This window comes from Typopeltis vanoorti, chromosome 2 (assembly GCF_054136105.1).
Source record: "Typopeltis vanoorti isolate ZY-2024b chromosome 2, IOZ_Tvanoo_1.0, whole genome shotgun sequence".
Lineage (NCBI taxonomy): Eukaryota > Metazoa > Arthropoda > Arachnida > Uropygi > Thelyphonidae > Typopeltis > Typopeltis vanoorti.
Window position 1 is genome coordinate 74,002,554 of NC_143550.1, and position 17,636 is coordinate 74,020,189.

General features: G+C 34.4%; 1 protein-coding gene across 3 annotated transcripts in view; it reads left to right on the forward strand.

The window, feature by feature from the left end:
• Positions 1 to 1,999: 1,999 nt before the first annotated feature.
• The window catches only part of LOC150109181 (uncharacterized), a 648,231-nt gene continuing 632,594 nt past the window's right edge, over positions 2,000 to 17,636 (forward strand). For 2 of the 3 annotated variants that reach the window (XM_090406020.1, XM_090406040.1), the window contains exon 1: positions 2,009 to 2,139. In XM_090406020.1, the coding sequence (XP_090262146.1) occupies positions 2,083 to 2,139 (57 nt within the window). In that variant the 5' untranslated portion in view covers positions 2,009 to 2,082. Of the gene's footprint in view, positions 2,140 to 17,636 lie in introns of all 3 variants that reach the window. The other variant, XM_090406029.1, reaches the window with a different exon arrangement.

Here is a 17,636-nt window from a genome sequence, read left to right on the forward strand (position 1 = left end):
TAAAAAGACAGTCGCAGTGTGGAACAGTATTTATCCATTTTTATGGATATTAGTAAGCGTTTTCACTGCCTAGACGACCGTTTCTGGTCTACCTGAACACACTCTTCGTTACCAAGGAAAATCCAATGTTGACAAAAGTCAGCCATCACGTACACCAAATATCACATGCTCAAGAAATATCTCATGTCAAAATTTAATCCATTTATGCCTGAGGAGGAATTAGATATTTAAAATATACATAACACCAAAACTTCACATTTCGAAAATCTCTGAAAGAAATATCTTACATATTCGATAAACATTACATTTTTTTAGTATAGAAGATTGATAATAATGCAAACTTAATCATGTTTACATGTTCATGTCTTAATATGAACACCCAATGAGTGTACATATCAGGAAATTGATGATGATGAGGAGGAGGTTTTTTTTTTAAAAAAAAAAGATACGGTAAATTTAATGAGATTTTACATACTGTATTCATAAATCGATAATTTTGTTTAAATAGTTTCGAATTTAATGGTAGACACTTTTTTAATTATTATAAAGCAAATTATCATAAATAGTAATTATAAACCTGTCATGCGGTTAAAGAGAATTCGAGTCAAATTAGTTTCTCTCTCTCTCTCTCTGTCTCTCTCTCTCTCTCTCTCTCTCTCTCTCTCTCTGTGTGTGTGTGTGTGTGTGTGTGTGTGTGTGTGTGTGTGTGTGTGTGTGTGTGTGTGTGTGTGTGTGTGTGTGTGTGTGTGTTTTAAACAATATTTAAGATTTAAATATCACGTGTAAATAAATATTAGAATATTTCATAAACTTTCTATTTGCTTTTCCATGTTCATCTTAGAGAGTGTAGGACCAATACAAATAACAAATAATAATTTAAAAAAAATGACAAGTGCATATCTTACACAGGTTCTGATCGTTTTGCGTAAAATAATATAACAGTATCAGAGAGCCTAAATATGAAAGTATAAATTGGTCAATATTATGTGGGAAATTAGTAAATCTATTTATATCTACAATCCAGACATATCAGTATTAATAAGCTACGATCTTTAAAACATGTTGGCATAGTCATTTAAAAAGCGAACGGCACCTCGATAAGCCGAAAATAAAAATCGTTTCCCAAGTAACCACAACAAACAATAGCCAGTCAAGTTCATATGGTTCATTAACCTCAAGGTTAGTGTTTTTATGCTTTCTAAATTAATTTGTTGTGTTTTATTGTAAATAAAATCAGTTAGCTTTCAGCCGATTTTCGGAATAAGTACTTCAAACGTGTGTCCATTTGAAATGGAGTTCTTAAGCAAAAGGGACACAATTTGAATTCTAAAAGGCCTTCCTTTTTCTATAAGAAGGTGCCTACCCAATTCTCCGTTTCATCACAATACTACGGCAGCAAGAGCTGGTCGTAACAACGGCTGATGTCACTGACCAGCCCCTAGCGAGAAAACCCGAAAATTACTATTGATTTCTGTCTTTAGCTCCTTGATCTTTAAGTCAGGTGTGAGTGAACTTGCACCTGATTAAGGATCATTCTAAACCAAAACTTAGGTGTGGTTTGAAAACTCGTGACGTCACAGTGTCGCAGCATTCAGCACGTGATAGCGCATATATCTCTCTACCTTACCGTATTTTTTTTAAAAATATAATTCTGAAATCTCTGAAACCATTTAATAACTAAATACCCAATAATATATTATCTCACTTAGTTAGCTACTGAATGATAATGCACTGACACTTTTGAAATTATGCAGTGATAATTATAACTTTTTTTTCCGTTTTAAGCTGTTTTATCTCTGCAGTACAGCCCTCTCCAGTATGTGTAGAAGCATAGGGGAAGGGCATTGCGGCAATGCAGGTTTTCTCGTTGGAGAACGTGTACAGCTCTTTGATTTACGTACTCAATATTTAACCGCCAGGGAGCGCGTCTATCGCTTAGAGGAAGACTAGCAGACGAAGACTCGCAGATGTGGGATTTACCGGCATAGACGGGGAGATTCTGATTCAGGTGTTTGGCGAGGTTCGATTTCATTTTCAGAGGCTAGTTTAGGGTGGTGTGGGGAAAAGTAATAAGGCCTGCTGATGATTAACTCATTTATAAATTTGTGCCGTGTTTGTCCGGTGCCGACGGATGAGAAGGTAAGCTGCAAACAGCATCTAAGCTGTCTGCTCTAGGCTTAAGTTCACAGTCTATGCATTCACCACTGCAGACCGAAGTTCATATATGATATGAATCAATTTAGGCTTAGTTTGCTAGTGTCACTATTCTCATAAAGATTTATTATTTAGAGTGTTATTTTTCATAATATACGTATTGCTAACCCAGGGCATTTGAATTGTGATATTTTCTTTGGCAAGAAATTTATCACATTACTTAACAGTTCATTTGTGCATTTTTGAAGTTTTTTTTAATGAATTTTATTAAATTTATACGTGCTTCTATTTAATAAATTTCATTATCGTGTCTAAGTATACCGATTTATATTATTTATATTTACTAATAAGTATGCTTCACTGCATGAACGAAACATAACTCTTAGAAAGATAGAAATGAGGTAAATACTTTAAGCAATAATATCTTATGAAACTCCGTTAGGAGAGCACGTGATTTAACAAATAAACGAGTTGAATAAAAATGTAAACTTTAAAATAAGTACACACGAAATTATGTTTTGAATTTATTTGTTATTTATTTTTTTTTTATTTTATAGACTTTCAGTTCTGTCTGTCTAGTTTGAAATCATTGTAATAATTTCAACTTGATATCATTTAACTTTGCACAACATCATATTAGCAAGATGCAAAATATATCATAGATATTTAAAAAAATATATAACACTTTCAGTGTTATATATTTTTTAAATATCTTTTGTATCTTTTTTCTTGATGCCATGTAGAACATAATATAATACCACTTTATCATCTTTATTTTTAATTTTCTTATTGGTTGCTTAAAACCCGATCCTTTTCATAACTAAAAATTCTTTACTTAAGTTTCAGCTAAAATATTATCTGAAATTTAAAATGCATTCAATAATTTGAAACGCGTTCATACAACATAATTCATTAAAACAAAAACTGAATTGCATTTAGGAAAAATCTAAAATACTTAAGTGTGAAGTCTTCTGTAGAGCTCCATAAAGATCTCTCGTGGGATAACGTAATCAATAAAAATTTGAACAGCTCTCCATTACCTGAAAATGACCAGAAAATCGATTTAAAAATTGTGGACCAAAGTGCTCCGATTTATACCCGCTGAGATCTTATTAGTTTGTCTGCACTTCAATTATTTAAAAGCAAATTTTGCAAACACTTAGTGTTTATATTCGAAATTCCTAGCAATAAAGTTTCATATCGGGGTACTAGCTAATGAGTTGATAACTAGCTCAAGAGTTGCTAGAGAAAATATCTGGAATGTTTCATGGCTAAGTTAAAACAAATGAGATTTTCGGCAGTGAAGACTATCGTTTATTAAATTTGGACCCAAATGGACCATTAGGAAGCGTTAAAGAAATCGAGGTTCTGTTTTTAAAAGAATCAATTTATAATCAGTGGTTCAGATCAAATGCGGATTTTCAAACTGATGTATGTACTTCTGCAGCACACATATTTTCTTTAAAATGACAAATTCAGCAATTCAAGACCATATATATATATATATATATATATATATATATTTTTTTTTTTCCCCAAAATATTTGATGTCACAAGGACAACATTGCACCTTAGCAATGGAAAATTTTGCTAATGATACGAAAAATGTAGTTCAGTAAAGTGGGCGAATGACTGCACGCACGAACCCACCCATTCCCCACCCCTACACACACACACACACACACACACACACACACACACACACACACACACACACACACACACAGAGAGAGAGAGAGTTGACGAAATGACGCATGCACATATGCCCACACCCCTGTTATCTGAGGGGTGCGTCAATAAGAAAAGTTTAAGCATTGATAAAGGCAAATAATATATAGGCAATTATTTATATTAATACAGTCGATCAATATTTGAAGAAAATCAGAATATAATATAAATGACATTTTATCGTCTAGATAAAACTACCATCGATAAGCATGCCACGAAATAAGTTATAGAGCATGTACTCATTATACACTGAAATATATTCCTCGTAGTTACTGTCTAATTGCACTACGAAAGAAAGTTCAAATTCTACATATCCGAATTATGGCTAAGTGCAGTTGTTGCTGGCAGCAGAGTTAACCTTTTCTGCATTACAAGCTCACTTAATATTTCTAAGGTTATATTTATTTTCTTCATTCTGTTTAGAAGATGTGATAAGACGAAATACGAAGATACATAAACACGAAAAAATTGCGATTTTAATATAACTATTAAAAGATCCTGCATAAAACATAAATATGTATATAAAAATAGCCTCTGCGCGCTCCAAGAATGTTGCATATTTCGTTCTTAAAAGTGAGGTTAGTCCGCATATTTGTGACGCAGAGCGTTTTGAAGTAGTGGCTAGCCGATTTAGATCTTAACGACGTAAATTGCAACGTGCCATGTGGTAGACACAAGCAGAACTATGGTTGTCATGGAAACAAAGAAGCATAGCGTCACATCCGTCTTTGTCAAGTAAACAGACCAAACTGTTTAATAGCCACATTCTCTATATAATATACTGTGAAATGCAAACAGAGATAATTACGTGTCACTTTTCAGAGGTATAATCGAAAAGATCAGAATGACTTCCAGCAACCAAACCTTGAATAAAGGCCTTCTTAATAAGCGATCTTGTAATCTCTTTTCCATCCTTTTGTAACTGGTTAGCCAGCTTTCTTGCATGCTAGTTTTTGTGAGATATGACAGATGGCTTCATATTTTAACTTTTGTGCTAAGGAGTGTCCCCAGGCTCTTCTTTTACCTACCTTCTTCGGCCTATATATCATTGACCATGCCCACATCTATCTTTCGCTTCAAATCCTAACTACAGATTTACAGATAACAGTATACTCTATTTCTGCCGTTATCGGACAAATCTTGTGGTTTATCTTCTAAACTGCTAAACTCAATTTAATGTGGACAGTCTAGTCGATGCAACTAAAACACATTCTTGCTTTCTTTCACTCATAAAAAGTCGCACTTCACATGCCTTTTTTTTTTATGATGATACCCCGATCCTAAGAAGATCAGGTTTCTTTTCTCGGGTTGATATTTCGACGACCAAAAATTCCTTTTATATTCCTCTCGCAAGAATAGTCCATCTTACAGAGCATCATTTTTGCAATTTCTAATTTTTTTTCTACTTTAGAATGATGTTTCCCCAATTGGACCCACCAAAAACCATCTTAACAGTCTTTGATGCTATCAAAAGAGAGAGAGGAGTCTTTATCTAATTTATAACCTCCCTCTACACCCTCTGTCCAAAAAGAAACCGAACTTTTCGAAAATAGAAGAAACTAGTGGCGCCACCTGATGTATCTTTTTGTTGTACAAAGCGGCAGCGTTCATTAGTGTTGTGTCACCTATTTATGACATTTGTTTCATTAGAAGCCGAGTTATAGTGCCAAGAGTAACAGTGTGTTTTGACGAACGGTCGGAAAATGAGTTTCAGACAGAGCTGCGATTAACTTTTGTGTTAAACTTGGTAAAAATTTTACCGAAACGCATCAATATGCTTCAAAAAGCATGCGGTGATGAATGCTTACCCCGTACTTAAGTTCACGAGTGGTTTAAGCGATTTCAAAGTGGTCGTGAGACGCTTGAGGAACACGAAAAGCCAGGCCGTCCAAAAACTGGACTGAGCGAAGTTAACATCCAAAAAGTGCGTGATTTCATCAAAGTTAACCGGAAATCGTCCGTGAGATTGATTGAAGATGAATTGGGGATTCCAAAATCAACTGTGCACAACATTTACATTTTGATCGAAAGTTTGGGCCTTCGTAAATTGAATTCGCGATTTGTTCCTCACAATAGTTGACCGACGACCAAAAAATGTATCGAATTGAACACTGCAATGACCTCATTCAAGGACATCGTTAGGACCTCATTCAAGGACCTCAAACTTCCTTGAAACGACCGTTACTGGTGACGAAACGTGGTGTTTTGAGTATGAGCCCGAAACAAAGCGCCAGAGAGTGCTGAGTGGAGACCACCAGAAGAGGAGGCATCCGACAAAAAGTCTCTTGGAGAAGTCAAAAGTAAAGACAATGCTGATTTGTTTTAACGATTCCAAGGGCATTATCTACAAAGAAGTTGTTCCGTATGGCCGAACGGTCAAAAATGGTGAGTTTTATTCGAAGTTTTGAAGCGATTGGTAGCGAGAATTCGTCGCGTACGGCATGAATACCGACCGTTCGTCAAAACACACTGTCACTCTTGGCACTATAACTCGGCTTCTAATGAAACAAATGTCATAAACAGTTGACACAACACTAACGAAGGTTGCCGCTTTCGAAAACAAAAAGATACAACAGGTAGTGCCACTAGTTTCTTCTATTTTCGAAAAGTTCCTTTTCTTTTTTGGACAGAGGGGGGTATATTTACTCCACGCTCTCGTTCACAGAAATATTTCTGCCTCATGCTTTTTTATAGATTATTCCACGGAAACTGTTCAATTAAATTGACATTATTTTTCCACTCTTCTCTAAAACAGGATCATTAACTGATCAGCACCCCGTACAAAGTCCAGCTGCAATTTATTTTTATTTCTTCCATTCTACCTCTATTCATTGAAACAGCCTCTTTAGTGTTCTGCGAAGATTACAGCTTAATTCAAGAAGAAATCCAATTCTACACATCTAGTCCACTTACAGAACGATTTTATTGGATTAGTGAATTTTACTAGACTAGATTAGAAGAACGCAAGTCACTTTTGGACAGCATATATTCAAAATTTATAATGTAAAATTTGTTGAAGAAATAACTTCAAAATATTCAGCTAGCTTTGCAAATGTTGTGATGAAATGTTTTAGAAAAAATGAGTTTAAAATCATCGTTAACCTGAAAGAAAAACAAACTTTTACAGAGAAGATACTGTTAAGAAGTATTTGAAAAAAAAAAACTTCTTGAGTAAATTAAGAAATATAAAATTCACGGTTAGCAGTAAAGCAAGTATGGAAGAAAGAGGAAAATCAGAACATGCTTGCTAAGCAAATCTAAATAAGTTGTTGAGGGTACTTTCATTATGTAGTAAATAAAAGAAACATGACAGAGGAATGAATAAAGAATTTAATAGTGCTACTAACTTAGCTTAATGTGTTTGCAAATGGAACACTTCCGTAGAAGGGCAAGTTACCACGGTACAGGAGTAGTAATAAGAAAGATGCTTCCAAGTTTAGACCATTTTGGATTTCTTGAATGGTGATTAAAGTTTTTAAGAAAGTGGTCATAGTGGAATGATACATACATACATACATTCATAGGTAAACCAGAAAGGATTTTCAGTGGATATTATTATTGATTTTTAAGGCAAGATCTCTCCTTAGTTATTCGCATCTTCTAATACGGTCACGATTGTATTCAATGTTACATATACTTTTTTACCTTTTAACGTTTCCTGAAGACTTCAAGTTCCTTCGATGACTTTGACTGCATTTAAATTTACCATGATAGGAATATTAAATGGTTATCTGCTGGAATGGTGGGTGTTAGTTGGATAGACATTAACGTATTGCATACAAATGCGGTATCTCGGGAGAGAAAAAATGACAAGTTGAGTGACACAAGATTCTAACCATGGGCAACGTTTTGATGTTTAATTTGTATGTTAATTATTCCATTATTCCAAGTATATGTTAATGAATAGTTTGAGGAAAGATATTCATAACGTTTGCGGTTTGACTACAAAGCCAGGAAGAGAATTATACCAAAAGATGCTGATGCAGTAGCATTATAGAAAGATTTGAATGAGGTTATCTAATATAAAATGGAGAGGAAATAATGGTTTAATATTGCTAACATACAAGAAGAGCTCTGCTTAAAATATATCCGAGATTTGGAGGCGATTAAGATTTCAGAAAGGAGCTGACGTGTTAAACATCCACAAGGATATGTTTGTTCTGGTATCAATCCTTGATCAGGAGAGATCTGGAATGCTCTTTAGATTCCGTCATTTGGATTTAGGGTAGACGAGGACTCTCGAGAAAGGATCTAAATATGTTTAGTTTCAGTAGGATTTTATTTTATTTTTTCTCATTTATTAATTTAGAATATGAATATTCTAACTTACTAAATCCGAACATTAAACGTTTTGACTGGAATGCTAAAGAAAGAACGAACGGTAATTAATTCAGCTTCACACACTTCTTGCTTACAAATTAAAGAAACATGACATCAAATAAGTCATTGAAGTGGGGAATTGAAGGACCTTCGACTGCACTCCTTTAATTATTGGGATTATGTAAGAGTGTGTTAAATTCATTGTGATTAATAAATCTACCATTAAGCCTCATGAGAAACTTCGTGAGAAACTGCGACTTGCTATTATGCATTTTTTTGTTTGTTTTTTTTGAAATCCTATTTACACTGAAAATCTATAGTACATTAGTTTTGAAAATAGGGCGAAGTTAAATCATCCGGGAAACATGCTTTATACACTGAAGAAACCGTTTCGGATCTACAGTGATCAGAGTGATAATCTCACAGTGAGGTTCAGAACCACACCTTTATTAAGAGGTGATGAATAAACAATGAAGAATGGACAATGTCTTCAAAGTAGAGGCATTTTTCATTCTACTTCCCAACCCAATTTGATAATAAGAAAACAAATGAAGTTTAAAATCTTAGCCTTGAAATTGTACTTATCATCAAATATTGGACTAGGTAAAATGATATATAATATTCTAAACAGTATACCGAAGCCTTGCGAACTTCGAATGGGATACACTAATTAATTTGTTGGAACTTGGCTATAATAATGAAGGCACAGCTATTCTTTATACAATGCTTGGATAGATCGAATTGGAGTTTTTGTCATTTCTGAAAGGATATTGATATGATAATAAGAAGAAAGTGCTTATTTGAGGGATCAGATTAATATCTAGTATAAATAGTTGACATTATTATGAGGAACATTTCGAATGGGTGAATACAAAAAACCTGAGATACAAGGTATATTAAAGAGTATAAAACTATTAAGGCTATTTGATATGTTTTTAAGAATCGTATACCCATGGGCATAGGTTTTAAACTAATTTGAGATTTCTTTTCTGTTTAAGATGATAGATTTAAGAAAATGTTCCTTTAATTTAAGCTGCTGAATTACACCCTATGTCCAAAAAGATCCCAAACCTTTCGAAAATACAAGAAACTACTGGGGCCACCTGTTGTATCTTTTGGTTGCCGAAAGCCGCAATATTCATTAGTGTTGTATCAACTATTTATAACATTTGTTTCATTAGAAGCCGAGTTATAGTGCCAAGAGTAACAGTGTGTTTTGACGAACGGTCGGAAAATGAGTTTCAAACAGAGCTGCGATTAACTTTTGTGTTAAATCTGGTAAAAAGTTTACCGAAACGCATTAAATGCTTCAAAAAGCATAAGGTGATGAATTCTTATCCCTTACTCAAGTGGTTTAAGCGATTTCAAAGTGGTCGTGAGACGCTTGAGGAACACGAAAAGCCAGGCCGTCCAAAAACTGGACTGAGCGGAGTTAACATTAAAGTGCGTGATTTCATCAAAGTAAACCCGAAATCGTCCGTCAGATTGATTGAAGATGAATTGGGGATTCCAAAATCAACTGTGCACAACATTTTGACCGAGAGTTTAGGTCTTCGCAAATTGAATTCGCAATTTGTTCCCCACAAGTTAACCGACGACCAAAAAATGTATCGAATTGAACACTGAAATGACCTCATTCAAGGACCTCGTAAGGACTCAAAATTTCTTGAAACGATCGTTACTGGTGACGAAACATGGTGTTTTGTGTATGAGCCCGAAACAATACGCCAGAGTGCTGAGTGGAGACCACCAGAAGAGGAGCATCTGAAAAAAAGTCTCTTGGAGAAGTCAAAAGTAAAGACAATGCTGATTTGTTTTAACGATTCCAAGGGAATTATCCACAAAGAATTCGCCTGGCCAAAAGATCAATGGTGAGTTTTATCTCGAAGTTTTCAAGCGATTGATAGCGAGAAATCGCGTATGCATGAATATCGTGATGCAGGCAGTTGGTCACTTTTGCACGATAATGCACCATCTCATCGTTCGAACATTGTGAGACAGTTTTGAGCAAAAACGAAGTTTTTGTGTTGGATCACTGGCCGTGTTCACCTGGTTTAGCACCCTGTGACTTCTTTCTCTTTATCTGACTTCATTTACCGATGAAAGGAAAGCGATACGACAACATTGAAAACGTTCAAGCGGCAGTAACCACGCCCTCAACAGTATCCCAAAAACCGATATAAAAAACTCATTTAACGAATTAATTGACAGTGCCAAACGCTGTATCGAAGCTGAGGGAGAACATATTGATTGAAATAAATTATTTGAATAATTATAATTGGCCTGTGTTTTATTTTCTATCAAAAGTTCGGTTTCTATTTGGACAGAGGGTGTATTTTAATAAACAAATGGTAAGCATTTTAGGATCAGATACATTTTAAAAATATTCATAGATTTCCCGGACAAATATTTGGAGAGCATCAGCTCATTGTGCTTGGGTTTCACCAAGATCCTTTTAATTAGAATGAGTTGTGTGAACTCACCACTGTCACATGCTGTTAAGGATTCCGTTGCTATGGTAATTTTTTATATTAAACTCTGTGATGAATGGCTGAAAACCAATAGTACATTAGTATCACGGGTGAATAACAGTTAGATAATCTGGAAACCTTGCTCTAAAGATCAAACATGTACTTTTTAACTTAAGTTACTTCAGACCTGTAATATGCAGAGGAACGTAGTCTCATGCTGGATAACAAAAATATCTACCACATGAACTTCAATGTTGTTTAAGCTTTGTTCCCTTGCATCGGATTGAATTTGGTGAGAGAAATTAATCAAGTTAATATGAAGGAGATGATTATTTACAATGTAGAGGTTGGATGAACATACAACGTCATTCTAGATTCCTAAAATCCCTGCTAAGTGGAATTGATCTAATGTCTTGGTAAATAAGGGATATCCTAAACATAGTGGCCACTGAATAAAAAAAAAACCTTTATGTAGATGTACGTAAACGTAATTTATGCCGTGAATATGCAGAATACTCAGTCACGTGCGTCACCACGTATAGGCAATTACTGACCAGAATGCTGATGATCAGTGATCGTGAATAATGCTAATACAATGGGAAAAAACAAAGGATCTTTCGGAGTTCGATAAAGGGCTTATTGTGGGTGCCCGTCTGGCTGGAGCCACGATTTCGAAAACAGCAGAGCTGACTGGTTTCTGAAAAGGTGAGATATCCCGGTGTTTAATCAGTGGAAAAATAACCCACATTGCTTGACTAAGAGGAGTAACTGTGATCTTAAGACAGTCTGTCAGGAACGAGATTGCCGTCGTCTGAGAAGTCTTAACGACGGACAAATAGAACTATGTTCAGCAATGGACCAAAACATTTAATGTGGGCTGTTCACATGCCTATACGGAAAATAAAAGTTTCAAATTCAGTGGCCGGTATTGTGTATTTCCGCGTGAGAGCAAGCAATTTGGAGAGTATAGAGCGTGCAATGACTGATAATGAATTTAGAAAAGACGTAGAGCATTGGGCACATTGCGACATTTAGTGTGAACCTTTTGTCTCCTTAGTGAGGTTTCAAAGGGCATAGAGAACTAATGAAGATAATAGCTATATATACAGTATTTTTCAAATTCCTATTTTCAATACATAGTGAATCACAACTGTTTGTCATCTTTCTTTGTCTACTTTATCTCTATTTCTTTATTTCACTGTCTCTCAGTTTTAGATGAAAACATCTAAAACTGGGAAACCTGGCATATTCATTTATGGGAACTACTTTTTTTTTTTTTTTTTTTTGAACATGGTAAATTCACAAAGCATCATAATGAATCACAGCAAACTGTTCAGAATATCCATTTTTTAATGAATTATATATTAAAAATATTTAAGTTATTTTGAGAAGAAGAATAATGAGAGAGAGAGAGAGAGAGAGAGAAAGAAAAGAACATGACACAAATTATGACAGCAATGTGACATTCAACCTTATGATGACCATTCAACTTTTTTTTTCAAGCTTGAATAAATTGACTGACTGTTTTATATCTTCGTTAAAATACAATTATAAGTGCCTTTATTCTAGATTTACAATAATAACTATAAAATTTATCTGAAAAATATACTATAGTTAAATACCTTTCATGTTGTAAAAGAATATCAAATAGTTCAAAACATCCCATTTATCATTGCTTTTTTTAAAAACGCATGCCTTTTAAACTCAAGGAGCCATAGAAAGAAGATTTTTTCTTTTTCTTTCTTTCTTTTTTTTCGAGCTGATTTTTTGTAGTCAGTAAGAAAGGAAAGCAATTTCTTCAGCCTATAAAAGGCGAACTTAATAAAAAGAATGGTGATTAGAGAGGAATCAAAAGGATTATTATAATTTTTAGCTCAATAAATTAAACAAACTGAAGGAGAAGAATTAGAAATTTGACCACGAATATAATTACGAAATATAAAAATAAAAGATCCGCAATTTTTATATTAAGAAAGCTGTTCTCACAAGGGAAGGAAACTTAAAATAAGAGCTTGGTTTTACTTACTAAACCAATTAGAAAACTTTTGCTTGAGGCCTAAAACATACGTTTTCACTAATAAACCACATGTTCTAGTGATTTATTATAAGTAATGTTACTGAGCCAATCTTCAGGTATTCAAGTAAGGAATGAAGCGGTTGTCCCAATAACGAAATGCTTTAATACCGTCTATGTGTTATTGGCTTTTTATAGATGGTATTTAAATTCTTAAATACATCTATAAAAAGCCAATAACACATATCAAAGTTGTATTGTATTTTCTGTTAATCCATATTCATGGAGTAGTTCCCAGTGTAACCATCCCATTTAGATTGGATGTAGCTAGCCGTATTTTATTCTTTCCCCCTTTCTCGAGCGTTTAGACACTTTAGTTAAGTTGGATAAGATTTTTATTTTCATTATATCGCAATCAAAAGCATCGTTAACTTTTGACAATTCACAACAAGCTTTAAAGGGATTATTTACAACCTTTAAGATGCCCTGATCGATTATAAGCGCTGTCAAAATTTTATAGGAATAACAGTTTGAATCTAGGAAGAATTCTGTGATAGAAATGGTGAAGTTTAGAGTAGTATGCATTGAAACATATTGGCAACTCAGGTCTAAACAGTGGTGATGCAAATCTAAAAGAAATACAAAGTCGAAAAAACAATGTTTGACAGACGTCAGGAAAGAAAATATTTTTTAAATAAAGTTCAGTTAAGCTGGTTAAAATATTCAGCTTCAAACAAGCAATAGTATGCAGAAGTTCAATTTCAAACAAAGGTTTCATATACTTTGTAAAAGCCTCGATTTCTAAGGTCCAAGATCAGAGAAAAAAATTAGTTCGATTCTATTTGCAGACTAATCAGAACTTTTTATAAGATATATTCTCTAGTTAGTGATCTTTTGAAGGTAATTAGTTTTAGTACCAAACGAAATGTTTCTTGTTTTTAATCATCACTCAAAATTGTCCCAATACGTGATATAAACATTTGAGTGCCATGTTCTTGTCACCTTGAATTCATCTAGTTCACCAGCAGCAAGGAACATGGCTCGTGAGATAGCGAATGGTGGAAAGGCTAGAGCATACATATTCCAAACATAGGATAAAGAAGTTCCTCTATCTGTTTGAAGAAAGAAAAGGCGTTAGAGGATTCATTTGTTTCATTTATAAGTTCTTTATATATAATTTAGTAATCATTTGAAGTATATGTGGAAGCATCTGCTGTAGCTAGTTTCAAATTCTTGTAGCTCTCTCGCTCTTTTCTGAAATATATCACATCGAACAAAGCGAACATTACAGTATATTTGTAAGTTTTCGTAAAAGCATTAAAATTAAGCGCATGCGTAAGAAAAACATTCGTTTTAGAAATTTACACACCCATCCATAAAAGGACATATGGATTTCTTTCTTCGAATCTATAATATGAAATACGACAAGTAGCTCTCTCTCTTTCTCTCTCTCTCTCTGTGTGTGTGTGTGTGTGTGTGTGTGTGTGTGTGTGTGTGTGTGTGTGTGTGCGTGCTCTGCGCTGCAATAACGTCTCATGTAGCCTCTTCCGTTTCATTTAGAAGATGAGGCTGCAGGTGAAATATTGAATGTTATTCAATTGTCGTAAACAATAAAAGTGGCACATGTAAGGAAAGACCCAATAAACTATATCAGAATTATTTTTAGCTACTTTTATTTTATTTATTTTATTTTTTCTGAATGTTCTAAAACAATATTTGGGAGATTGATTAGCCATTAGCCAGCATCATGATAGAAGATATTATCAGATAACCAAGGATTTGCTTTGCGTAGTAATAATGATTTTGACACAATCTTCTTGAAGTTTCCGAAGAACAACTGACAATGTACTGAAGTTTTTCGATATGTGCTATATTCTGCATGGTGTGAAACATCCAGGGTGTCATTTCGCTTCCTAGACGACATTGTAGAAAAACTTACTATATATCTCAAATGAACACTGCCGTAATTTATTTATTTATTTGAGCAGATATTTTTGAAATATAACACAATCCATTGCTATGTTGTTCCTCAATCTCTTATTGTAACGAATTTTATGACGGCTTTCGCTCTATAGAACCTTGTTCTGGATCATAAAATATAAAATAAAAAGAACTGTAAAGCCCAATAAGTGCAGTAACTTCAGTCTTTCAGAACTTTCCAACTTAATTTAAAACTCTTAAGGCTGAAATAAATTGTTTAGTCGAAATATTCAAGGAACCAGGCACTTTTCCTAAGTCCTTTTCAAAATTGCTAATGAATAAAGACAGGACGATATGCGTTGGGACCATTTCAATTTTGGATGCTTACAAATCATTCAACAGAATGGCTTTCGTAATGGTACCTAGATTTATTTCGGCTAGCCGAGAAATCCTAAATATGGAATAAGGGTATCTAATATTCATAACATCGTGTTCAACGATGCTGTGCATATTGTTATAAACAATCGATTTAATTAAGTTGGTTTTCACACAACATGGATCTCTAATTACTGACATTTGATGATCCTTAATATTTAAAACTTTGAAACAAAATTATTCATTAATTTATAAACAATAATAATAGCACTTTAAACGAAGATAGAAATATATTTTTCACTGTGCCATTAACTTAACTTAACTTCACTACTTGAGTGATGCATGCAGTAGATAGATTTTATTCATTTTCTCGGGATATTACATTCTGCACAATGAATGCCATTTCACACTAATCTTGTTGAAGTTTTGTTTAATAAGTAATATATCTTAATAAGGTAGGTAAGAGCACTTGCACTGTTACGTTGTACGTGCATTTCTACCAAATGCACTATACATTTGTATAAACGTTTTGGTATGCCATTATACAAAACTTGTTTGAAAATGAAGATCTAAATATACTACATATATGTATATGTATTTCAAATGAAAAAGAAATTTGTTCAGTTTGGGAAAGCGAAGCAAAAAAAAAATTTCTGCATGTGAACTTCCTGATTCCTAAATATATTACATCTTTACTCTGAAAATATAATAATAAAAGCAATCCGTCAGTCGTTGGAAGAACAACTCCAAGGAAAGTATATTTCAAAACAAAAAAATAAAATAATCGAGATTCAAAATCGTGCTTACCAAAATGCCTCGGCAATAATCCGAAGTGTGTGTGTGTGAGTGCGTGCGTGCGTGTGAGTGTGTATGTCACGGGCTTTATTCTGTGCACCGGATTGTAGCATTTTAAGCTAGCAAATGAATGCGGTCAAAACAGTGTACATAATGATCAAAAAGTAGTTAAAAGCTGATTAGCCTCTGGCCCAACTTTTCGATGAAATGTTTTATCTTCACAAACTTTTGTTGGGATAAAGAAGACTTTTATCATAACAAATACAAAATTTTATATAGGTTTTCATTTCACAGGCTGTTTTACTGCCGTGAATGATAAAAAGCTTTCACCGGCAGAAAAAGAAACAACAGCAACATAGGATATCAAGCCATTTTGCCGTTTTCAAAACCTAATTCTAATAATCGAATCTAATAAAATGTTATTCTACTTCATAAAAAATTCATAAAATTAGAAAAATGGGGCTTTTTTAAAATGTACTTTTCTAAAAAAATATAAAAATACTTTGAATCTACGTTTACAAGTAAAATTTTTCGAACTGTTTAAAATAAAGAATTAAAGCAAATTTAGAATTTTTAAATTCTTTAATTCTTTGATATAAGTCCAGAATTTATGTCATGGAACAACTTTAGATCAGGACGTATCTTTTGACTGTAAATCTATGTTTTGATTAAAAATTATCATATACACTACTTTGAAGTCAATGGACACCATACTGTGAGGAACAAACAGCCACAGTGCCCACCTTAATCAGATGTAGGATCGCCTTTCGCTGCAATGACAACAGTCCTACGGAGCATAATTACCACAAAGGTACGATAGCGACCAATAAAAATTTTAGACCATTCTTTCTGTAGGCATGTACTCAGGTCCTGGACTGTTGTGGGGATGACGTCCCTTGACCTCACCCGACGTTTCAGTTCTTCTAACAGATATTCTGTGGGAAAAACTTTAGCGCCACCTCCGAATTTCATAGTTGGAGTTATGCACTCTGGTAAGAGACGTTTAATAGACATTCACAACATCACACCCGTCCATCTGCTCTGTTGATAGTGTAGTGCGATTTGTATCTCTATAACACAGCTATAACAAGTGTCTACGTCCCCCTGTAAGCATGCTCTTTGCACCACTGAAGACGACGCTGCATGCTGATTCCCGAAATGTGGGGCTTGCATATTGCGATCCTACCATGGAAACCCATGTTGTGAGCCTCGATTCGGAATGTTTTTGTGCAGATTCGTGCTCCAGTCTATGCCGGGAACTTCGCATTCAACGTGCCTGCCAACAAACGGCAGTTTTTACATATCCTTCGTAACACCCTACGGTCACGTTCGGTGAGTGGGGTGGGTGGTCCACTGCGGGTAGCACTTGCAGTTGACTCCTTTCGCTTCCATTTCAGTATAGTATCACTGATTGTTGACCTGGGATTTTCCCAATTTGTGAACAATTTGCCGAAGAGATAGACCTGCACATGGCATCTTATCACAACGCCTCTTTCAAACTCCGTCAGTTCTCTTCTCTCAATCATTTTACTCGGACACAGTTGCACTGACTTGAGAGCATCATATTTCTCCAATTTACGTATACGAGCTACAAACATCTGACTGGGTATATGGCCCGATGCACCTTTCTCATGGGACGTGTCCATTGACTTCTTTCCAAACAGTGTATATTGCCTACCTTTGTTGTGCTTGTGGCAATAACGATCTGTGAAATTTGACGTGGAGATTGCACAACAAAGGTAGGCAGCATATATAATCACTTCATAATTTTAAGTTCAGTGAAATTCTTTGTTAGACCTGAAAGGTATTTATTGAAAATATAAAATTACGGAGTAGAAACTCAGGATAATCTTTCTAAT